The sequence below is a fragment of the Centruroides vittatus genome, unplaced genomic scaffold (assembly GCF_030686945.1).
Source record: "Centruroides vittatus isolate TY-2023 unplaced genomic scaffold, ASM3068694v2 contig_290, whole genome shotgun sequence".
Classification (NCBI taxonomy): Eukaryota; Metazoa; Arthropoda; class Arachnida; order Scorpiones; family Buthidae; genus Centruroides; species Centruroides vittatus.
This window is the reverse complement of record NW_027121846.1, coordinates 2,912,726-2,939,667: the sequence shown is the minus strand read 5'-3', so window position 1 is coordinate 2,939,667 and position 26,942 is coordinate 2,912,726. Positions and strand designations below refer to the sequence as shown.

The window sequence follows — 26,942 nt, the reverse complement described above, 5'->3', positions numbered from 1 at the left end:
TATATACGGTCCCTACTTCCTCCGGACCCTTGGAAATTTATTCCTTTTGCAAACATAAATACAACATAAATGTAGACAGAAAGAGAAAAAGGAAATATTTTGCCGAATTGCAGTTAATAGAACAAGTCTCTCACAATGACATTGACTAGTCATGTGGTCCTAACAGTATACAACGGAAGATGAACACACTAAAAGATATTTAAATCTGCATTTGAATATTAAATCTTAATCATTGTGGGTGTGTTTCATTTTGTGCAATTAGTCACCGAATTTTGACTTTTGTACATCCTCAAAGGATTACTTAAACATTTACTTTAATTCAAATACATTACAAGAAAAGTAATAATCACAATAAATATAAACTAATTTCTCTCATATTTTAAAATTATTATTCACAAATTGAATATTCGTAATGTTTACTGGAATGTAACTTAATCAAAAACAGCAATTTTACTGCTTATATCAATTAAAATAATAGATATATTTTATAACATTATTTTGTATATAGAACGTTTTGGACAGACGAAAATATAAATAGGGGAAAAAAGTGATCACGTGACATAGGTGTCGCGCATATCGATACGGTTGTAAACAAGCTGTTCCGTTCGAAGGATAGCTTACTTTATAATAAAGGAAGAACGAAAATATTTTTTAGGAAGGTTAACAACGGTACAATTAAAGGAAGAATTAAAAAAGTACAATGCCAAGTTAGCTGGTAGAAAAGCCGATTTAATAGAAAGGTAAGTTAAAATAATCTACATCTATATTTTTATCGTTAATTATTACATTTATAATTTCAAGTCATTATAACTATTACATGATAAGGTAACTTACCAGTAGATGAAAGTTTTAAGAATAAGATTTCACAAAATGCACATTTTTCGTCTATAAAAACATTTAAAGATCAGTAAAGTTCTCATTGATTCCTTTCACATTTGTCTAACCAATACATAAGGTCAAAACTTTAATTAAAATAAATTTTTTTTCCTTTGGAATATGGTCATGTACTGAGCCTGATATATTATAACCAATTTATATCAGTATCTGAAATGTTAACTGTACCAATAGGTTATCACTGTAATTTAGAACAACAATCAATACAAACAAAACTACTTTCTATGAAGTTCTAAGACAATATAAGAGATATATATCTTAATCTTTTACCAAGAGAAAACAATATTTGGAGTATTTAAAATAAATATAATCAAAATGTCTTTTTTATTGGTCACAAGTCATCTTGTTTCAATAATTTAATGCAATAAGACTAATTTCTTCACCAATAAACTTTTTGTACAAGTGAATTTTTGCCCATTTTCTTTTACTAAATCTGGCATACACTATATATATGCCATATTTAGGTGCTTGTCAATACTGTTCAGTTACCTTATACTGTTTATTTTTATATTATATGTAATATATTAAGGTAAGAATATAATATATAATAATAATTTTTGCCTTTCCTGTCAATGAGACAGAAAAAACTAAATAAAATATTGGTGATCATATCTTAACTAGTTATTAAACTTGTTTACAATAATTTTCAGGTTACTGGCATATGAGAGGAATCAGGAAACTCATAATTTTTCTATATCCTGTGATAGCTCTCCTGAACTCAAACTTCCTGATTCATCTGAATATAAGGATCTCTCTCCAAGTTTACAAATACCAGTTTTGACTATAGAGACAATTGATGCCTACATGGAGATGTCAGATCAAAGAATGCCACTGTCTGCTGTGCAGATGTATTTTAATGAATTCTTATTAATAATAAGAGGAACAAAAGAGAAACATTTTTTTATATTTTAAAGGTAATGTAAAATCTGAATTAATCAAGGGGAACAGATTTACACAGATTTAGTAATTACAGATGATGGGGTTATAGAAAATGTAATATGTGAATGTACAGCAGGTAAAGGGCCTAAAGCGTATTGCAAACATGTATGTGTAACACTATTGGCAATAGAAGAATATGGAAGAACAGGCACATATAAGTGTCACAAAACATGCACACAGGTTCTGCAAACATTCCATCAGCCTACCCGCCAACATAAAGGTTCCCCAGTTAAGGCTAGTGAGCTTCCATTTCATTTATTTAAGAAGAGAGGAATGAAAAGAAAATTATTGGAAGACATAAAATTTGACCCCAGACCATCTGGCAGTACAATCCCTGATTATACAAACTTTGTTATTAATTTGGCAATGAACATGCAAAGTGGTTGTGCAATACCGATATTGCAATTAAGGCAACCAGCAAACATGAGGGCTTTAGAATCAGATCATGATTATTGCAAAAGCACAATGTCTGAAATGTTTTTTAAGTGCTTTACATGTAACTGAAGCAAGTAGGGAGTACATAAAACATTTGGAAAAAGAGACCAGATTACAATGAAAAAGTGCAGTTTGGAAGAAGGAACATTTGTTGCATTTGACATCTTCAAACTTTGGAAAAGTTTGTAAATTAAAATCAACAGACAGAGTAAAATTGTGTGGCTCATTACTGTCAAGTAGGCCAATAAAAAGTAAGGCAATTTCTCACGGCTTAAGGTATGAAAAAGAAGCAATTGAAACATATTCTTTTGTAAATACTCCTGTGAAAGAATGTGGCATGTTTCTTCATTCAAAATACCCATTCTTAGCTGCAAGTCCAGATGGGCTAGTGGATGATGATAAAATATTAGAAGTTAAATGTCCTTACTCCAATTTTAAACTTCCTGTGAATGTGCTAAAGATACCATATTTGGAATGTACTGATGACAAAATTACTTTAAAACGGAATCATGATTATTTTCATCAAATCCAAGGACAATTAGCAGTGACAAATAGACAAGTTGCTCATCTGTTTATTTACACAAAAAGTGACTTCAAAGTTTGTATCATTCCAAGAGATAATAAATTCATTGCAGACATGATTGAAACACTAATTATGTTTTTCCATGAGCATATTAAGCCAGTTCTTTTTTAAAAAAAAATGTTTTATAAACATTAAGTTTATAAAATAATTGAGCTAATTGTTATTTTACAATTTGAGTTTATGTAAAATTTTTCTAGATGGTGTATAGTGTGAATTTTTTTAAATAATAAAAAGAGATTTTGTTTTAAAGATTAAAATTCTTTTATTAGCTTACAAGTATTTATTCAACTATAGTACAAATTTTAAAACCACTATATTACTTTGAATTGAAGTTCCACAATGAAGACCTTACTGTGTATGATAGTATACATTCTTAATCTTAGAATTTATAAACAGACAAAAATTTAAAAATACTATAGATGGAAAACTTAAATTAGGCTAGGGTCTAGAATGGAAAAAAAAATTATATACGGTATTAATAGAGAGCTAGACTAACAGTGAAACAAATTAAGAATCTCTGCCAACAATGCATGGTCTAAAATTGCATAACATAAAACATATAAATATAATTTCACTGCCAAGTTTCGTTACTGCCGGATGCATGTGTTGCCTCAAAATTTTATATGTACAGTACGTGAGTACGAGCCATTCCTATAATACGTTCAATATGTATTCTTTTACTAGATGTTTTTCTGTCTCGAGATGACAAACTGCTGCTCAGCTGTGCTTTTCCTCTCATAAAAGTGGGTATATTTACCACAACTTCTTTAGTAATTAGTTATTCCTGAATGTTAAAACCTCTATCAGCCATTACCCAGTCTTAAAATAATTATTGGATTTTCGTTTAAAGAATTAACAAATCGTACTTTAGAACCGACAACGTATCGCTTAGTCTGTTTACAACCTCGTCGATACTAGCGCCGCGTACGGAGTAGATTTCACTTTTTTCCCCTATTAGTACTTGACTTGTATTCAGTATCATCAAAAGATATTTCTAATGTTTATCATATACAGGAAATAAATAAATTTTTATTTTAACTGTATTAGTACTATAACTGTACTTTGTGAATGATATTAATTGCTTCCTATATCCTGGTTTTGATAATTATATTATAAATTGTAATAATATTTTAGAAATGAATGTTATAAATTAATTCATTTCTAAAATATATTAAGTTTTGTGTTTTTCAAAATCACATTAAATGCTATTCTAAAAAGATATTCTGCGTATACTAAGAAAAAAATGTTGTGTAAATTTATGCAAAATCAACATTAAGATAAAAATGATAATTCAAATATATAAATTATGAAAATTTTTTGGACAATTGTAACAATTTTTATTGTTAAAACAGTTTATTAAAAATATTTTTAATTACAGTGAAGACTATATTGATTAACACAAGTATTATAATTTATTTTTAGTAATTTCATCAAGCACAAATGAAGTGGGAAATTACATATTTTAAGATAAAAATATTAATAGTATATATATATATTTATTTATTTTCTTTTTTAAAAAAAATTTATTGTAATGCATCTTTTAATATTTAAATAAAATGAATACTTAAAAACAAGTTTTTTAAATACGTAATAAATCATAAAATCTTTGTACGATTTACATCTAGTAGTTACAAGAACTCATTATTTTTACAGGAACTTCAAGACAGGCGAACATTTCGTGGGTACGCTGATCTTCTATGGAGAAACGAACTGTACAATGTACCTAAGAAATTCAAAAAATAAAACATTCAGATAGATTAAAATTCTGAAAACATCATATACTTATTTATTAAATCAATAATACTAATGATAAAATAATTAATTCATACCGGTGGAAACCATCCCAGAATGCTAAAGGACATGGTTGTCCAATAGCTCTGATTGGCAATCAATCCAACATTTTCTTTGCAACATTTATCATCCTGTTTACTCACATCTTCACATACGTCATGTATGGGTCCATAAGGGACTGTAAGAGGGCCCATGATCCCATGAACTTTCTGTTTCATATCACTTGAAGTATTTTTTAATGGGGCTGAAAGGTTCACAAAATATTTGTAAAATATTTAGTAATTGACAATCATAGAAATAATAAGATATATATATTTATTTATTAAATACGTCTAAGATGTTTCGACCATCTGTACCACGTTTTTGAAAATTGTTCGTCGTTGAAGGTTGGGAAATTTTTATTGTCAAAACCCGTTTAAAAAATCGATTGACGATATTGGCATTTAATCGATTCTTCATATGAAGATTGCCAAACGTAATTTTTTGTCGAAGCCGAAGAAATTGCATAAGGCTAAAAAGTAGGAATTTTTCGTGATTTGTTAGTTTTATGTAATTCTTCTTGCACTTTGAAATCAACACATATTACAAAAATGCCTATTTTTTAAGCACTTCACATTTTTCGATGTTCCAAGAACAGATGGCAGATGGCACTGTAGTTATGGTGAATCCTCGTGATTCCATTCGAAGAATATCTCTGGATTATGGTATGAGCCATTTGAATGTTGGGAGAATGTTGACAATGGATTGCATCCATTACACAGAATATTACATAGCATTACAGCACTATATGATTTGCGATATCAATCTTCAAAAAATCACAAAGAGTTTTATCACCGGGCGCTGAATAGAAATCTGTTTTTCACTGGCAAATTCTGTAGTCCGATAGAGAGACATTTAAAAGCAATGGAAATGTCCATATCCAACGATGTTCATTACTGGGCAACAGAAAATCTCCCTAAGAAGATTTTCTATTTTGTAATCGGTAGAAGATAATAAACAATTTTTCTAATAAAAGTTGTTCCTTATGAAAAGCTCTATCCAACGATATTCAATTCGTCTGCTGTTCCGATGTGCAAATTTAATGTCAGACCCGTTGGACCTATTTCTGTTGGATCCCGACTGATGACAATGTCGCCAATCGACTCACATATGCTTTGATTGTAAATAGATTTTCCCAGCCTTCTACGACAAAAGGTTTTCAAGAAAAACATGATGTTCTACCCTGATTATTTTGAATAATGACGCTTTACTGTATAACCATTTATACACCATAGGGCAGGGGTTCCCAACCTTTTTGTACCTAAGAGCACATTCTAGGATACCGGCCGGACAGCGGGCACCATTTATTTTTTCAAGGTGAATTTATACTTGGACATAGTTAATAACACATACACATAATGTACAGAAAACATTTAATTCCAAAAATGTAATAAAACATACACAAGACTATTAACAATAATTTTTACAAAACAAGTAATTACTAAATAATGCATACAAAATCTACAGAGTATAAAAATTCTTTATAAAAAATATAAATCTGAAAGTAAATGTGATTTTTGGCATTGCATTTCATTGGCCATTGCTTCGTAATTAGGAGAGTATGATGATATTCCTGCTCGTAAGCAATCGTCAAGGTGTTCATCTGTAAGTCGTGATCTATACTTTGATTTTATGATATTCAAAACGGACCGGTTTATTTCATTTCAGGTATGGGAAATTTGCTTGGTGAAGATTTGGCGGAGGGGAAAAAGAGATCGGTCGCATTTCGCTTTGTGCTTTTATCTGTGTTGGACGCCATTTCTAGTTTTGAGTGGTTAATCATTAAAAACGAAAAAACTTTTATATAGCATTTTACTGAAAACCGAAATATCTATTTTTATCGTGGTCGAACAGCGGCGGGCACACGTAAAACGATCGGCGGGCGCTATGGTGCCCGCGGGCATAGGGTTGGGGACCACTGCCATAGGGTATTCAGAGGAGCATGGAAGGAATATCTGTATATCTCTTTAACTAACCATTAATATATACTGTATATATATTTACTTATTTCAGAGAAAAAAATATTTTTACAATGTACAGTACAATAATTCCTCGATTAACGCGGTTAATGCATCCAATGGCGTGTTATTTGAAATCGTGTTAATCGAAAAACATAATCAATACAAATTAGGCTAATGTAATTAATCCAAAACTATTCATTTTTTAAATTTATTTTCATTCCTCTTTTATTAATAAAATCTAACATTGAAAGTTTATTAAAAAGAAATTATAGTTTATTATATGTAAACATATATGGTATGTATTGAAAATAAAAATAATTTTTAACGCAAATCCTATCTAAAAATGCATCTTTAAATTTCGATATTTAGTTCATGGGACATTGCAACTTTATTCTGTGAAACAGTCCTGGATGAGTCGCCAAATAATCTACTATTAGTGAAAGAGAATGTACAATTTTTTTTTTTTTTTTTTATAAAACTCAACATTGTGAAAATGTTTGAGGAATTTTTTATATTAGTTCTCGCCAACAATTTCTTATTCTACTAAATCAGAAAGTGGGCAATTAAAAAGTTTAATTAAGTCAGTAATTTGCCAAAGGTACGTAAGTTACAATGACATAGTTTTTAGATATTCATAAAAAAACAATTTTTTATTAGTAAAGGGGATTGCTATAGCTAATCTTAGTGACCCATTATTATTGTATTTGAAGGGAGCTTTCTGACAGTCGAAACATGAATCATTTTTATAATATTCATTATACAAATAAATAGACTTAGTATCTTTTGTCAACTTAATAATTTTACAATGTATAAATTTGCAGATAGACTATGCACTGTTCAAAGTGTCATTATGTATTCCAATCCTTTATTAATTTCTATGGTCTTCCTCTGCCATAAGTTCATGCTATTGCTTCGACAATTTTTCCATTTCTATAAATAATAATAATAATCACAAAAATTTGATTATTTTTCAATTGTCATTGGTTTTTTCTCTTACAACACAAAACACTATGACAGTTTCTGCAAAATATTAGAACTTTCTCATATACGAAACATACTGAGAGACAAGAAAGGAAATCTTGTCTTCTGATTTTACACGTCGACCTCATATTTCTGAGAAGAGCATGTTTAAAATAGTGGCAACCATTCCTAGATGTCTATGATATTGTGAGTGTCCACCACAGTAATGCAAAATGGCTTAGTATTTTGTGCACTGGCAATGAGGAAAGCATATAAATTGGAGTATATCATTATCCTTTTTTCACCTAATTATTACAAGGAAGATATAAAACAGTGCTTCTTGAATTACTGCACATGTCTCTTTAAGAGCATTAGCAGTGTAATCAGATCTGACATAAAGGGGGCCCAAGTTAAAATTTAATATGAATCACTACATATTTAAATTAATTTTTGTGTTTAATACTGATATAACGAATGCCCAAGTTAAAATTTAATATGAATCACTACATATTTAAATTAATTTTTGTGTTTAATACTGATATAACGAATAATATCAAACACATAAATTAATAAATTAGTAATTAACTAAACAATTAAATTATTTTTTCCTAGATCTAGCATTTTTATCAACTTTTACATTTCAAAATGTGGTGCCAGGACCCCTTGAGCCCTTCTTGGTTAAGCAAGTGCAGACCATTACTAGTAGGGTTGCCAATAAACTTTTGTCCTGGAATAAATTCCTTTGGTCATTCTATTATAATTTCAAATATTTTCAGGCATTACCATTTTTGTCTACATAACAGACTACAGCGTCACTACCGCAAACACTGTCGACAATTTGTGATTTAAGCATTTTTGACAAATTACAATTGATACACATATTATAAACTTATTTTGACAAGCGTTTTATGGTTTTCATTCATTTGATCTCAAGATTACAAAAGATCAATTAATAAGCACAATACAATATTAATATTATACTTTACTACACAGTATTGTATAATTCGTTTTTCGAGTAATTTAAGTTTAAGGTTTAATTTTAGTGAAAATAAAAACAACCTAAAGAAGTTTAGCCTAATTTAAAGTGACCAGATATGTTAGGTTGAAATGCGGGACGCTTCTGTTTTGTGGGAGCTAAAAATGGGGTGAACCTCCAACATACATATATATAATAATAATAAACTAATTCATTAATAAGTAATTTAGTAGAAAAATATATAAATACATAAATGCATAAAAATAACTTAAAAATAACTCTCTATAGAAAAAAATTGTTTTTTTTTCACAACTTGATGGCACCGTTTGTATATCTGTCGTGGTGTGCCTAGAACGGCCACTAGGAGCGCCCCTAGATATTATTTAAATTAATAATAAATTCAGTATATTATTATTGCAATAGGAATTTATTATTGAATTATTGATATGAATTTATTATTTATGTTACAGTAAAAACCCGTTTTTAGTTAAAACACGTTTTAACTAGTTGAAACTAGTTTTTACTGGATGTCATTGTTATAACTAGAATTTACTGCTAGTCAAAAATGAATTTGCGTTAAAACTAGTTTTAACTAGACAAAACGGGTTTTAACAAAATGGCTTAGTAAAAACTGTTTCGACCAAGGTCATTCAGCTAACACGCTCCTATAGTGTATGATGAATTTCGTATCGCTTTAACCCTTTTCCCCCGACATCTTGTTTATGTTTATTTTGCGATCCCTCCTAAGGCAATATAGGTCAGTCAGGCGATATTATTTTAAAAGTTCACCAAAAATCAAATTATCATTATATCTATATGAAAAAAATCACTTACATTTATTAATATCTTTAGTTTTAAATACGATATTTTTCAATGCATTTTATTAGAAAAATTTATAAGAAAAAAAATAATATATATCAGAACTGACACACAAACTTGATAATTTGTAACATTTTGTGAAAATTAACATTGTCTAGTTACATAGTTGTTTGCTGGCACTGAGCCAGAAAGACGTAGAATATTGTTTTGTACAATTCGATATAACACTTATGCATGTATGTTTATTCGTTGTGAAATTATCGCACATTATATCAAACATTTGTTTGAAATCAAAATTTTATACTGCTATCAACTAATATAATGAATTATTATACTTTATTCACTTCATATCGAACGAGATTATATCTGTTGTTAATAAATTTTACAAAAATCGATATTTACCAAAGTAACGATGAATCGGTACCCTCGAAGTTTTGCTTAAAAAGCCAGGGTACCGATCGATCGGTGCCTTCAGGGACAAAGGGTTAATTAATGTTAATAACACAGATGTGTGACCAATATTTTCAATAAATATCGTATTAAATAATACAAATGTTTTAATCCCAATCATCACTTTATTTATTTCCCCCAAACATATTTATGTAGCTAAAATTAGTTTTAACTAATGTTAAAAGTTAAAAAGTTAATGTTTGATTTTAGTTTTATCTAAAATCAAAACATGTACAGTACAGCAGTAAATTCTAGTTTTAACTAGACAAAACGAGTTATAACAATGACATCCAGTAAAAACTAGTTTCAACTAGTTACAACGCGTTTTCACTAAAAACGGGTTTTTACTGTAACATTTATACCACGGAATGACATCGTTGAAAATGTTACGTGACCAAATGTGGGACACTTTCCGGGACGGTGTTCAGTGCGGGACTAACAACCCAAATCCGGGACAGTCCCGCACAATCTGGGACGTCTGGTCACCTCAGCTTAATTTAAAGTAGCAATTTTAGTATTTTCATTCATTAGTGCTATAAATTCGTTACTAATGAAACTTTTCAATAAAAAGTTCCAATTAATAATTTAATAATTTAATTTATGAAATAAATTAACAGTTAAATTATTAATTGTTTACATTTTCATCGCACAGGGTGTCCCAAAATGATTACGTAGCTTTCAGAATGTTATTGCTTTACACTGTCGTCACTGATTTCCAATTTTCTTTCGCAGTTGTGTTCATATACTCTTAAGGTTTTGATAGCTATTTATTCCAGTTTCAAATTCCTCTGCGAGATGCACTGTACCTACTGAATCTGTGAAATGGCGTCGGTACAGCAAAAGGAGAGTATGTTGTATGGAACGTCAAGGACAAAGTTTATGAGACATCTGTGCCAGACATGTCCATTTTGCGTGATGAACAGTTGAAAGTGTCATTCCCCAAATGTTTCAAAATGTATGGTGGGAGATAGAGTACCGATTGGACACTTTGCGTGTCACTGGAGGTATCGATATTGAGTACGTAAAATAAAAACTGAAAACTATATAATTATTCATATTTATGAGGAAATTTCGATGTCTGTACCTATAGTTCTTAAAATGTTATAAGAAGTTGAAATCAGGATAATCATTTTGGGATACTGTTGGATTCCGCCTTCCAGTTCGTACTTAGATAAAAAAAAATAATAATTTATCTTGTTAGATAGTGGATGCGAATACAATTGAATTTAGACAATGAATAACATTAGCTAAACTCAAACTTTTAATTAGATACTTACAATTAAACATATATTGAAATTACTTACTAAATTTAATTACTACTGTATAATCTTTGGATTTGCATAACTCGCACACTGTAGATTCTTCAGTACATCTAGTCACTGACATTTCTATATCTTTTGAAAATGTCGGTACATTTGCACCTAAAAAGAAAATTAAAATATATAATTAAAAACAGAACATTCTCGTTTCAAATTTTGAGTCAATCAATACTTATCGACTATCAATAAGATTATATACATAACGACGACCGAATAGCCGAGCAGTTAAGGTGGCAGACTGCCGCTCTGGGGAACCCGGGATCGAATACAAACGGGTCAAAAAATCCTCAGGAATTTTTCGGTGATGGCCCGTCCGGAAAGTCGGGCCCTATCCCTCACCACCCGGCCGTACCATTGTGGGCTTGGCTGAATCCAGAATGAGCTTGCTAGAAGAGGCTCTCTTAGTACCCACAAAACGGAAAGTTTGAAAGAAAATTATATACATATAAGTATAACCTGCCTAAAACAGACTTCTACAAAATTAGAAAACTGCAAAATCTAAATCTCGAAACGGAACGATTTTCTATCATAAAATGCCATCGTAAACAAGAAATCTGTCTAACGCGGACGTTTTGGGAACCATTTGCATGACACGATGAGCAAAGTAAAATTTTTCGACATAACAGCAACTAAATACTAGATCATAAATAATGGAAACAATTAACTTGTGGAAGCAGATTATGATTAACTTCTGAGCAATAAAAATTAGTCTATTTTTACTTTCCTGGCTCTGTTATATATAACAGAGGGAAAGTATGGCGATCGGTCAAGAAATAGCCTTCAACATTTTTACATTTTTGGATTCGGGTCCTTGAAATGTCAAGGAATGCAAAAAAAAAAAAAAAAAAAAAAATCGGGTGGTTTTTCTGTATGTATGTTAGCATGTGCCTGTATGTGTGTGTGGGAGGGCACGATTGTTTTTCAGTCTTTGAAGTTAATAACTTCTGTGTTTTTTGTCGAAAATTTCTGAAATTTTCGAAATTAAAACGGGAAAAGTAAAAACAATCACTGCTACTTGGCAAAATTGTACGAACAAGTCAAAAATTCGGTACTGTAACCTATCATAGACATAAATAATGATAAAAATTAATTTCTAAGAGCAATTATTCATATAGACAATATAACAATTTTTAATAAAAATTGAAAAGTTCTATGTTGATATAGCTTAATGGTAGTTAATGAATTAAGTGCTGAAAAACAAATGTTGGGTGATTAGAAATAAGGTAATTAAAACAAATTCTGAAAATGCTCGTTTAAACAGACGAGCATTCTGTAGGTATTGAATTTTTCCTGTTCCTCGTGAACACATTTTGATGTTTTCACTAAGTCTTGAAACATATCTTCTCCTCCAAACATATCAATGTCATACGTTAAAAGACAGGCACATCGAAAGAGAAACAGTTGTAAATACGGTATGAATTGTAACACACACACATATACATTTATGTATATATTTATTTATATTTCTTTTTCTGAAATAATAAAAACATAATCTTCTATTAAAAGGAAAATTATGACCAGACATTCGCTTTCTGCTTTAGACAGATTTACTGAATATAAATGTTAAATTTTGTTTAAACAGACAAATATTTTTTTATATATAAATATAGTTGAAATACTTGCTCAAGTTCTGTTGAAACATTTGAATTAATTCGAAAAACAAATTAGTTTTAATCTTTCTGTGCGTTTCTAGATAATTACGTATTACGAACCGATTTTCTTCTCGAATTAAGTTAATATCAATTAAAAACCATAGCTAATTTAAATAATATAATTTTTATGCTTACAGGATAAATATTTATTTTAATAAATTTAATTATTAGAAAAATCGGGATGAAGAAAGAAGAAAAATAATTTCTTAAATACTGTATCTAGAAATATATACTTTGGCTAGAAGGCCAAAGCCAGTGATGCCGAACCCGCACCCATGGGATGATTTCAAGAGAACCCGCATTGAAGTATTGTGTTTTTATAAATTATATATATATATATATACATATACAGGAAATTATCGTTAATTCAAACTCATATAGTTCGAAATCCCGCTAGTTCGTAACTGTTCTTTTGTCCCGGCCGGCTTTTGTATAGAAATTTACATATTAAGGAATCGGTTAGTTCGAAATTCGAAGTGAAAATCTGTCCGAACTGTGAGATGCGTATGTTAACTCGTTCGTTTAGATCGAAGTGCCTCCATGAATATAAGAGAACAATAGACCAAGAACACAATCTTCACCTGTTAGTACCGGTACACATAATGTTCAATACAGCATCATCAACCTTTACATTTCCGGTAAAAAGACGAAAAAATAGCAGAAAAACTAACGTTTTCGAATCTCACATCGAGATCTTCTTCAGGTTCGTTACTAGAATGTAATGGAATTCGACTTTTAAACTTTGAAAGAGTTCGAATTCCATTACATTCTAGTAACGAACCTGAAGAAGATCTCGATGTGAGATTCGAAAACGTTAGTTTTTCTGCTATTTTTTCGTCTTTTTACCGGAAATGTAAAGGTTGATGATGCTGTATTGAACATTATGTGTACCGGTACTGACAGGTGAAAATTGTTTTCAATAGATAGCTATGCCGGCTAGAACTTACAAGAAATTAACGTTGGCCTTAACCAAAGCAAGGGCTAAACTGAACTTTCTTCTAGAATGTAAGAGTAATAACGTATATCCCATGTATATATTCAGGATACGTCTACCATTGGGATGTGAATCCTTAATACCGAAACTTAGATGGTTGTGTTTGAGAAAAGCTATTAGAGCATCTAGGAAGAGCGTATACTCCTGCCTCAACAAGGTGATCGAAACAGAGGACGACCTCTTTGAACGCAACAGGGCCTTCCTACAACTTGAAAATCAAAAGGTGGCCGTCTTTCAAGAAATATTGGCAAGAAAGTTGGCCCGTAAGTACAAGAAAAAATTGGAGTGGATAATGAGTAAACAAAAACCCGACAGGGGAAAAGCACCCCCCACCCCACTAATCTGCTGGGACGGTATTGTTCCTCCAGTTTTCCTAATCGAAGCTCTGGCGCACGGCCCGATGTATACTCCGGGCTCGTCGAGACCAAGGCTGGAAACAGTCATGCCGGACATTGAAAGAATGGTGAGCGGATTGGATGAGGTCTACAAGGAGCATTACAGATGGAAGGCGGCCATGAAAATAAGCTATAACAAACGTAATGAAAAAGAGAGCATATGGAGGCAAGTAAGAAGAACCAAGAAATGGCTTGCAGAGGAACGTGTTATTCTACTAAAAACGGATAAGAACAGAACACTGGTTCTACTCAAGGAAGAGACCTACAAAACAATGATGATGCAATACATCGCGGATACAGAATGTGAGCAGGTCACGGATAATTATGTGAACAAGTTGCAGGCTCGTGTGGTACGGTTCACGAGCACACCCCTTGCAAAAACGCAAGGTTTAAACAGGGCGGTGGTCGCGTCACCCGATACGCCCAGGCTCTTTGCGTTTGCGAAAACGCACAAGCCTACGCCGGCTCTCAGACCAATACTGGATAAAGCTAGAGCCCCCACTAGAATTCTAGAGAACAAATTACACCGAATATTAGCTAGACACCTAGAAGACTATTCATTAACGGTGAAGAACTCCAGAGAGCTGGTCGACGCGTTGAAACACACACAGATAACAGAGAGCGCTCAAATCACAGTGCTTGATTTTCAGGCTCTGTATCCATCCATCAAACTCCAACCTTGCTTCTGCGCCCTCAGGGACGTCTTGCTGGCCAAATATGGTTTTCCAGCACACCGCAAACATATACTTGAACTCACGCATCTAATGTGCTACAATTCGCTGTTTAGGTTCGGCAATACAACATATTTACAAAAAAGAGGGGTACCCATGGGGAGCCCAATTTCGGGCGACCTATGTGAGTTGGTTATACGACAATTAGAGAGGGATGTCGTTCCCTTGTTTACACCTGACATTATTTTGTACCGTAGGTACGTCGATGACGTACTTATCATATGGAAGAGCGAGCCGAAGGTCAATGATTTTTTGCACATCGTAAATGACAACCCGTTTGGTCTAACCCTCAAGCTTGATCAACTATCGGACACCAGAGTACATTTTTTAGACGTCACCATTCAGCTCAATGTAAACAATATTGAGACGCGGGTATACTACAAACCCGGCTACCTACCTATGTACATACCCGCTGGGTCTGAAGATCCGTACCCTTATAAGATGGCGGCGTTCAGGGCGTTAGTAAATAGGGCATTCACCCATAACACTAAAAGAGAGGACACGATCGCAGAACTAAAACACATTGAAGACATTGCCACCAGCCATGGTTACAGAAGTAGCCTTATCCGCAGTTTAGCTCGTAATTTTTGTAATACAAACACAGCGCATCACACCTCCGCAGGGCGGAGTGAGTCTAATTCGAGTCCCGACATGCACACGGTTGTACTATACAACAAAGACCTCCATTCCTTGTATAGGGAAATAGCGCTAATGAAAGGCACTAAGTTGGCGTACACGAGAACGCCATCTATCTACTCCCTTCTCAGAAACGCCAAAGACAAACCGGACATTTTAAGGGCACCGGGAGTATACAGTATCCCGTTAAGGGAGTATACAGTATCCCACAGGTTCCAAAGGGACCTAGTGTATATTGGATCTACCAAGAGATCCGTCCAAAAAAGGGTCTCTGAGCATAAGAATGACGTTGCCAAAAAAAGACACACCACCGCCCTGTCGACGTACGCCACCGACCCCGATATACGAGCCGATTTCGATAACGCCACCCTCATTAAGAAGTCGTTCAAAACTGATCACATTAGGGCATTGGAGACCCTGGACCCAGTAACACATTTTCGGGTGTCATCTTACCCATGTACTACATTGTTTTCTCTCTTATCTCATAAAATACGACTGATTTTCGGGATAGCAAGATTGGGTAACAGATTGAGATATTTGTATGATTCTAGGCCATTACTTTTGGGCGACTTACTAGTTTTTTGGTCACTTTAAAATTTATTTGGGCTACATTTAGAGGAATTCTACTTTTTATCAAATCTATCTGGAAACCTGTGAAGTTGCCATATAGATTTTATAAAAAGTAAAGTACTCGTAGTTAGGTTCTTATCGGATATGTGCTGTTTACTTTCACATTTATATTATTAATAATTTTTATTAAAGAAAATAGCGTTCTGTATACGTGTCCTTATTCCGTTTGCATAATAAATTACATCAGTTACACAGCATTTGGCATATTGTAGATATATACTGTATATATATATATATATATATATATAAATCTCGGATAATTCGAAGTCACGATTATTTCGTCCCTTGAATTTCAAACTAACGAGGATTTTCTGTATTTGATAGATTTCAAAACTTTGCATATGGCGTGAAAGCAGTGTCCTAAAACTGTCCAGAAAAGTTAAAGGCCATTATGAACCTAGGAAAATTATCATCAAATAAATAAGACATGTTCCATTAAACGAAATCTTTGATTCCACATAATTATTTTCTATTTATTTATGTAGAATTCATTTTTATATTTCTGATATAGATTAAAAAGTTAAATTTGTAAGCATTTTTGTTTTTTTTTAATTACTCAAATTAAGCATTTGATCCGCGATTTGGAGTTAATAAATTTGGAATTCAATTTCGACCAATTTTAACAGTGACAAATCTTTTTTTTTATTCGGAAAAAGGTTCGTCACCGTTGTTCCAGGCGGCAAAGGTGTCAGCTTCTAGAAGAAATATTTATAATGTGTAAGGTTTTTTGTTGTTACCGTAGCATATAAGCCTAGAAAATTACGATATTCACTTAGGCAAGCATGTGGTGAACACCATAAGGCCTGGAACACACATGCGTAAAATTCGGCGTAAAATCTAGCATAAAACAGAAAACGAAAAATTTTTCTGAAATTTTGGCTGAAACATAAGGCCAGGAACACACATGCGTAAAAATTCTGGCCGAATAGGAAACATCACTGCCACTAACAGTGCTAATTTTATTAATTTTTTCCTCTCGTATATATCTATCCCTTTATACCTTCCATTTTTTTCTCCGCTTCCTCTGCTATAATATAGAAAATTTAAATTAATACACTTGTATTCCGAATTCAAATAAAGAACGTGTGATCTAAACACTAGGCCTATATATCGATTCTACTAGACTACCTGTTATTTAAAATTTTGCACCTATAGCCATTCGCAAACGTTGTTTAAATACAGCGTCTTTATACATGACACTGATGTGGTCGAACAGATTCGATAAACCCCTTTATTTCATTTATTTTTTGTTTTTTTCGAGACAGTCGCAATTATATGGTTAACCCTCATTGCCGCCATTGTTAAAATAAAAACCACGTGTCGACTTTGACGTCACAGAAAAGACTTCTCTTTATTGGAAGAATTTTGGCGTAAAAATTTTACGGTGTAAAAAGCAGAGACACGCTTTACTCTTTTTTCAGTTCTGTTTCAGCCAATATTTCATAAAAAATTTTACGGTTTCTGTTTTATGCTAGATTTTACGCCGAATTTTACGCATGTGTGTTCCTGGCCTTATTTCTATTATAAAATTCTGCGTCCAAATGGTGTAATTAATAATAGTTATTTGGCTTGGACTTAATTTAAAATATTGTAGCTTTGAAACTTAATTAAACGTTTTAAATAATTTGAAGTTTCATTTTAAAAAAGCTATAGGCCTATCTTTTATTAACTTTTCGTATTTATTTTTGCTTTATTTCCAAGCAATGAAATTTATATCACATTCAAATCCTAGTCTATTTAATTCAACAATTAAATCTGGTGAAAAGACATCATTTCAACTTTTATTCACAGAATATATTGGATGGCAGTGTTTCCACAACTTGAGGACTTAAAATAATTTTAAAAATAACTTCGAAAATTAGACTTTTGGCTAACTTTCTCATAGTCGTAATTCATTGTGCAGCACCTAATATGCCAGAAGTATCCTATGACGAGACGGCCCATCGCATCCATCTTGAAGTGTAAAATATCAAACCGTCTCGCCCCTTACAAGTGTATTGTCTAGAAGGGCAAACATAAGCAATACGCAAAGGCCCAACGAAGACGATCACAAACGAGTAAGTTAAATTAAACTCAGCAACTTCTGAAGAAGATTGTTATCTTTGTTCAGAAGTTGTGTCGGTTTAATATCCTTCGCTGACCTGTTTCGAGGTCGTTGTTTGATATCAAACCGTCAATTACACTGAAACAGATTGTTAGCAAGCTTGAGGACGTACTAAACCTTAGAATGTTCCAATCCTCAGTTTATCGTATACTGAAGGATTTCCATTAATCCCTCAAATGCATAAATCAATTCGCTTTTGTAACATTTCTACCGATACAAAAGCGCTTCAAATACGCACATAGATTTATACAATTGGATAAAGTAAATGTTCTCTTGTTTAGTTTAAATCTTGAGAAAATAGTTCTCTCGAAATAAATAAGTAGGTCGGTTGCACAAGTCACGAGACTGAGAAAACTTTAGAACGAGTTCCGATAAAACTGCAATTTCGTTGACCCTTCAATAAGTTGTAAATATTTCTGATTCTTGTATATCAACATTTAAAATAATTACTTAAAATAAAAAGTATTCTCTATCAAAAATATATAATCTGGGTTTCCAATGGTGATGTTTATTTGTAGCCTAAATCGTATGGATAATATTAAGCTTTACAAATCGCGAAAACACTAATATTTTAAATTAAACGAGCGATTATTTATTGTGACATGGTCACAATGCCTGACTCCAATTTTTAATCATATTTTTAATTAATTTCATTTAAAATATATTCTCTCCACTTCAAATTAGTAGTGTCTTGCCCCCACACATCACACTTTTCCTGATAACAATGGAGTCGCGCCGGTCATTTATGTAACTCCATTCAAGGGAAAATTTTTGAATTGAATTCACATGACTTCCTCTCTAGACTGAAAGTTAGTTTATACTTAATCAGAGCCTCCTATCCCTAAACTTTCCATATCCAGTCTCGACATTCATCTAACTCACTCCGTTCTCGAGATTAAGGAAGGACAACAGTGGGAATTTATACGTCTACAGTTTTTTTTTTCAAATTGCAAATAGCAATGCCGGGTCGGAAACGCCATCTTCATGTGCTAGTGTACAGAGAACGAGAAATAAAAAGCATCACGTAAGAGAACAAAAGGCTTTTTGCCATTCACAAGACATTTGAGAAATGCATTACAGGTGGTCAAAGTTGTGACCGTGAACTGTAACACACGTTTAACATCGTCGGAACAAGGAATCACGAACATTTTGAAAAATTCTTGAAGCAAGTACAGAGATGCGTGCTTCGAGGTCATCATCATTTTTAACAAGGGTCGTACACCAGTCCTTTGATGTAACCCAGAAGAAGTAATCGAGACATGTTAAGTCCGACGGTCGTTCAGACTAATGAACGGGACGGATATCTAGAAACTCGGGTGTAGAAAAATAGAACGAAATTTAGAGATACTAAACTGTAACTATAGAAGGCCGGATGGCCTGGCGGTGAAATTGGCAGACTGGGGACCAAAAGTCGAACCCGGTCAAATCGAAAAACCCCAGGAATTTTTCAGGCGGTAATCCCTCCGGATATATCGGGCACTGTTCTTCACCACCCGGCTTGGCCGAACCCATTGTGGCCGTCAGCCATATTGTTTTCTTGTATATTTTTGTTTAATTCATAAGTTGTAAATACATATATATATATATATATTTTTTTTTCTATCTTCCTTCTTCCTTCATTCTATTCTCTTATTTCCGTTCCTTTCTCCTTTGTCTAAATAACCTGACCGTTATTGCTGGAGGGCAGGATTACCCCTCCTAAGTAAGAACAAAAGAAGGCGAGGACGCCCTGAAGGCTAAGTGGTGATCAAGGGACACTTTTCTACTGGACCTCAAGAAGGACGGAAGTGTGAGCCAGCGATCGACCAGGAACGAAAAAAGTCGAAAGGAGGCTACAGGACCGTCGAGGCCAAGGGAAAATAGACACAAAACCGAGGTAATCGAAAGACGTCGAGGGCAGACAGCCGAACAAGAAAAAGAGAGGAAAGCGACTGCCATTGCGAAAATACACTCCAGCGAAAACACCGATCATCGTAGACCCGGGTACCTTCCATCTAATTCTATCCACTTTCGTTCTTTCCTAAATCTATCTGTTTCCCCTTTCCTTTTTAGTTTTAAGGTAGATATAAGTTTATTTTTAAGTCGGGTGTAAAAAAAAAAAAAGTTTTTGTTACGAGCGCGGGTGTGATTCTTGGTACGTGGCGCCCCCCTTCCTCAGTGAAGTTGTTCCAGTTGGGATCCTTTGTAAAATTAGAAAAGGAAAGAACCTTGTTCCGGAAGGGAAATAAAAAGACTTTTAATTGTGTATCAGTCTCTGTGTTTATACTTGTAACGTGCATTCGCGGATTTACAAGCCCTTTTCAACGAACCACCACACCATAATGGCTTGCTAAAGGGCTCCTTTCAGTGCCCACAGGGCGGAGAGAGCTTAAAAAAAGAACTAACTCTTAAACAAGCTGATTCTTGACTGTTGTTATTATATGAACATATTTAAAAGAAATATTAAAAATTTTCACAAAATTATAGTAGTTTAATATAAATGATGAAATACGGATATTAAAAAAGCCACCCAAAAATAAATTATAACAAAGCAATGATTTGTCATCCATTTTTTTTATAATTTGCGTATTAATGATTTTAGTATATATATTTAATAACGCTTTTATTGGTCATGTCTTTCGATACTGGTGTGGGGGTGATGATATGGCCTCACACCCCATTATTAACGTAACTACAGTGCATTTGCATACACATAACCAAATGTAGAATGTAATAAGGAGATGTTTATAAGTTTTCGGGATGGAGAGGATAATGGGGTACGGCCATTCCCCTAAAACGCGTTGTCATCAGGATTAGGTAAGTCCTCAAAGTTCCAGCCCTCTATCTTAATTAGACATGGATGAAATTTGAATCGCAAGAGACAAAGTAAGTTAAATAAAAACGTTTAAAAAAGATTAAATAATTGAAAAATAAAATTTAATCCAGGAATAAGGATTCGAGATAGATGAGATTCTGCAAAATAATTATAGAGAACTTTAAAAATTAAGAAAAATTATCGAGATCAAATATTTTAAGATTTATTATAAATCTAAACTATGAAAACAAATGTAAGCAAAAGACGGCACAACTGATATTACTTTAAACTTTAAAGTTCAAATCCCATGGACATGGAATTTGAACTTAAGACGTCAACTTATAAAAATGTGTAAATAGTTACTAGCAATCGATGTTTATTACTTTCGTTAAAAAAAAAAAAAAAAAAAAAAAAATTGTGTTAACCAGAGATTTTACTTTCTTGGCTTTTGTAATACGGAAAATTATTATAATCGTGTCAAATTTGACCCTCCGGAGTTTTTGCAGATCTGGACGTTTTGAGAACGCTCAAAAGTCAAAGGGCGAAAAAATTTCGGGAATGTGTGTTGGCGTCATTTCGTTTAATATCTCAGAATGGTATAAAGAAACGAAATTTGACATGGTAACTTGTATATTATACAAGTTACCATGTCAAATTTCGTCTAGGCTGCCAGGAAAAAAAGAGTATAAGTCAGAAAATGGTCAAAATAAAGATAAGTCCACGGCAGGAGTCCTGGAAGGGATTTCGATCTTCTGGTCTAAGTAATTTAAGTCAGAATTAAATAGAATATATTGTATGTCATTTTGTCCTAATAGTACAAGTAAACATGTTGATATCTATCTGGGGAAAAAAGTACAAGTCAACTTATACTATTAGTGCCGAAGTGCAACATAGTAAAAGTCATGTTATACTCCTTGACCTTTTACTATTTGAAGTTTAAACATTTGGTTAGAGTAAGAAAACAGTTTAAATCTCAGTATTATTAGTGTATAGTGATGCGAGTATTATTTAATTGGTGGTTCGATCACTTAAATAAGACAGAATAATAGTAACAGAACACGGTTGGGACAGAAATATTTAATGAATATTGAGCTCTTGGAGATCAAGACAAAAGAGTAAGCTATGCGGTCGGCCTCATTGACTCGAAAGCACCTGCAACATCACGGAAAAGGACCCAGTATCCCGACAAAGCAAAATGCCGTATGGTTACTCATTTGTATCATTTCCGAGTAAAAGGAGAATAATTTCGTGTTTGCAGAGGATGTTTCATGAATATCCTTGATGAGTCCAGACGTTCATTACACTTTCACTTACCAATCGACAAGCTAATGTGTCTGGAACTTTAAATGATGACAACAGGGGAAAAACACCAACTGATAACAAACACCCTCCTGAGAAACTAAAAGAAGTAAGAGATCGCATTTCATCATTTCTTCATTATAAATCGCACTACACACGTAGAGAAAGTAATAGAGTTTATCAACCATCGTATCTGAATTTGCAAACTATGTACAAGCTCTACTGCGATAGAAAGGATAGGCCAGTTTCCAGAGGAATATACGAGAGAGAGTTCCATAAGATGAACTTAACATTTAAACAGCCTAAAGTGGATACGTATCACAAATGTGATGTTCTACACAATAGAAAGAAATTTACATCAGTAAAAGACGGTTCTATGGAAGAAATTGACGCCGATTTAGCTGCTCATCACACTGACACAGACAATGCATACCTTCAAAAGGACAAAGACAAGAAACGTTCCAGCTCAGATAGTTCGATGCTATGTTACACTTTCGACTTACAACAGTGTCTGCCGACTCCGTTTTTGAATACTTCAGTTGCTTTTTATAAACAGCTACTGTGGACATACAATTTGACCATGCATGAAACCAGTACGGGTAGCTTAACTTGCTACATGTGGCATGAAGCAGAGGGTGCTCATGGTGGGAATCATATTGCAACGTGTGTTTTCAAGGAACTGATATCAATTCCTTCAGAAGTGAAACAAGTGACACTATACTCAGACACCTGCGGAGGGCAGAATAAAAACTCTCACGTGGTTGCAATGTTCTTGTTAGCCATGCAGGAAAATCCAAATCTGAATATAGTTGATCATAAATGCATGGTTAGTGGCCACAGTCACTTAGAATGTGACGTTGACCATGGCCTGATCGAAAAACAAAAGAAGCTGCAAGTACCAGTGGCTCATCCGCATGACTGGTATCAACTGGTACGCTCAGTTGGCAAGAAAAGGAAATTTAGAGTTGTAGAACTGTCACATACTGACTTCTTGGATTTTGCTGGTGTTCTTAAAGACACCTTACAACTTCGGAAGAAAGATACACAGGAAAGTTTTTGTCTTTTTTTGTAATAATAATAAATTAATAATAAAACTTATTTTTAATAATATTTCATAACCTACAGCCTCACAGAATTTTATCTTTGTGCTAGTGCCATAATATTTTTAAACTTAAATATTTTTTTAAATCGAGATTTTTACCACAATTTTGCAAAATTACTCCTATTAAGTCTTTGTTATATCCTGGTATAATTGAAAATTATCACTGCATACGTTTCAATAATGAACAGATTAATTCTGGAATGTTTTTTTAAAAATGGTTACCCATAAAATAATTGGATTATTTTGATTTCATCTTATGGTTATCAATAAAGTTAAGTTGATTCAAGTTGTTTTATTAACTGGAGATAAATTCATTCCCCATAAGAATTAAATACTGAAAATACAAAGGTCATAACTACAATAGTGTATTCTAAATTAACAAATCAGAACGTATCTTGCTTTGCAATCCTAAGTAAAATTCATTTTGGTGCTTTAGTTAATTCTCGCACTCTTATTTTGCTAATGTTTCTATGTGTTCGTTTTTATCGTGAGATTAAAAACTTCAATAGGTGTGTAGACCCGCATCTGAATTAAATAAACTCTTTTATATTTAAGTTAAATAGAACATGGAAAAGGAAATGCACAGCAAATTAATGTTGATTTAATTTGTTGGCGCAGACCACAATATGGGATATACAGCTGGTTTTAATTTTATTTATTACAAAAAGAACTCATACACAATAAAATTGCTCACATGTGGGAAAGGAAAACAGAGCAAACCCTGACCGAACTAATATTAAATTTGTGATATACTCTTATGAAATTCAATTCTTAGAATATATATAAAATAAACTAATAGCCAAATATGTAGCTATAAAAGAAAAAAGAAAATATTGTTATTAAAACATTTACAATTTACTCACAATTTACTATACAATTTATTACGCACAAGTTTATCGGATTTAACCACGAATAGAATTATTTATTCACAAACTAAATAATTTCAGTTAAATATCTGACATGTCTTTTCATTTCAGATACTTGACTCTATTTTATTACATTACTTGTTTAGTTTACTTCCGAAAGAATATCTAAGATAATTGTATTCAGTATAATTAAAGCAGTTAACAACACTAAGGTCTTATTTTGTCATGTTTCGTATATTTTTAAGAAATATTTAAAATCCGGTACATTTTTCTAGGAGATATACTTTTTGAGCATAGATAGAAGCTATCATATAAATGTCAGGATGGATTTGAAAAAAATATGATGTCCAATGCTTCGTTATTTTAATATAAACCTGCAAACACAAGAAATATACCAAAGCGAAAAGTCTTTCAGTAACAGCAACGAATTCTTTCTCAAATCACAACAACGTTTATCAAAACTAAGATTCTCATCCATGAAAATGATTATTACACAATTTATACAGAAAATAGATCTGTTTTAACTTTGCTATCTAAATAAACTTTAAAGCGAATTAAGTATAATAATATGTAGGCTACATTTCGTAATCTATAATATTAACTCTCAATTTAAAACATTCTCGAAATACTAGAAATTTTTACGATCGCTAAACTGATTATATTTGTAAAAAGAATAACTGAGATTAGATTTTTCGTGATACAACAATGTAATTTGAATCATAAGGTATACATGATCTTCCTCAATTTTATCCATTACGAATAATCTTTAGAATGAGTTCGCTAGTATCAGCAGAATAGCAAGTGATGACATTGAATGTGATTCCTCACGAAAATTAAAGCCGCAATTCGAACCCGGATCCTTCAAATAAAAGGAAAATCAAGTTTCTGTTGTAATATACTAATTTCAATTTTAAAAATAATAATACAACACAATATAAATTTTCCAAAAATTGAATTAATTGTAACCATAAACAAGTGTTAAATTTTTTTCATTCTATCTAAATATTCGTATGTTTGTGTCGAATGAAAAATTATGAATGTTTATTTACAGTTTTGCATTCATTTATCATCATTTCTATCGACATTTATGCTTTAATGGCGAAAAATTTCTGTTATAAAAAATACTGTAAGGGTTATAAATTATATTTTAGTAAACATGAATGTAATTATTACTATTATTACAGTTACAAAAAAAAAAAAAAAATACATTGTCGAAGTTGAAGAACAAAGACCATTTCACATTTAATTCATACCAAAACATGAATTACTTTTCGCGCAATCTCGAAGCTTATATTATGCAGAAATATTTCCTCTCTTTTAGATAATATTCTACATAAAAATATAAACGAAGATTACATATAACTTCTATAACAATATGATGACTAAACTGAATGAAAATTATTTAATAAATATGTGGCTATGTAAAAATTCCTCTATGTTCTTATATACATAGTTTAAATTTCGGAATAGCAAGTCATAAGTCCAGATTATTGTGAGAAATTAGTCGCTTCTAACATATTTATTACAATATCCTCTACCGAATTAAAGTAACTTATAAGTAAAGCTAGGATATCTAAGCACAAAAAATCCTAACTTATATGATTTTTAGTGCCTAGATATGCTTTATTCATAAGTGTCAGCATAATACAGAGTTTATTTCTTTTTAAACGGAGATATCACGGTCAATGTCTGTCTCATAATCTTAACGAATCGATCTTATCTAAAACTATAGATATAATTATAATCCATTGTATCGATGCGCTGTACACAAACCTTTCTATGATCGATAAATTAGTTAAAAAGAAATAAACATTTAATGCCTAATTGCAACATATTAAACTTAACAGAAAATATTTCTATTTATTCTAACATTAAATAAAGAAATAAAGCAACCGTAATAATAATTTTTAAATATAATAAATTAGTAGTTACATACGATACGAATTCTTAAACCACTTTTCAAACCGGACAAAACAATTAAACTTTAAACGTTTTCCTCATTATCTTAATTTGTTTTAATTTCACAATTTTTACCAATTATTTGCCAGCTTATGCGTTATTTGTTTAAAATCGTCAGCTATTTTATAAAGTTCTCAAATAAATTTGAAATATTTCATTTACTTCAGTCAAATTTAGGTTCGAATCTATACCATAAGCTTTTAAAAACTATTTTAGTTTATTCTATTCGATGCTATAAATATAATTATATATTAAATACAAAAACATTTTTATACTCACAGGGTGTAGCTATTGGAAGATGAGCATTTACGTAGGCGACTGCCAATAATAATACAAATATTTTAAACATCTTTTATATTGATTTCTTTTTAAAATAATAATAATAAAATAAAGCAAGCTTCGAACTAAAGTAAAGGACTTTACTGAATGCGTTTCAGCTATTTATTATAGATTAAGTATTTCAAACAAATATTCTATTCGTGCCCATTGGTCAGTTTAAACTGTGCCACAAACGTCATCGACCAACGCCATCTGATTGGACCCGGACGAAATTCTTTATTGCTTCATCTTATCTAATTTTTCGTGTTACTAAAAAAATAAACCGAGTTATCATA

The 26,942-nt window shown here is 32.2% G+C and overlaps 1 protein-coding gene across 1 annotated transcript; it reads right to left on the bottom strand.

Moving 5' to 3' along the window:
- Positions 1 to 4,185: 4,185 nt before the first annotated feature.
- Positions 4,186 to 26,761, bottom strand: LOC136972448 (uncharacterized). The gene is made up of 4 exons (XM_067267048.1): positions 26,608 to 26,761; positions 11,152 to 11,268; positions 4,681 to 4,886; positions 4,186 to 4,574 (listed from the first exon to the last, which is right to left on the bottom strand). The coding sequence occupies exons 1-4, from the start codon at positions 26,675 to 26,677 to the stop codon at positions 4,473 to 4,475; spliced, it is 495 nt and encodes a 164-aa protein (XP_067123149.1). The 5' UTR covers positions 26,678 to 26,761; the 3' UTR covers positions 4,186 to 4,472.
- Positions 26,762 to 26,942: the final 181 nt, after the last annotated feature.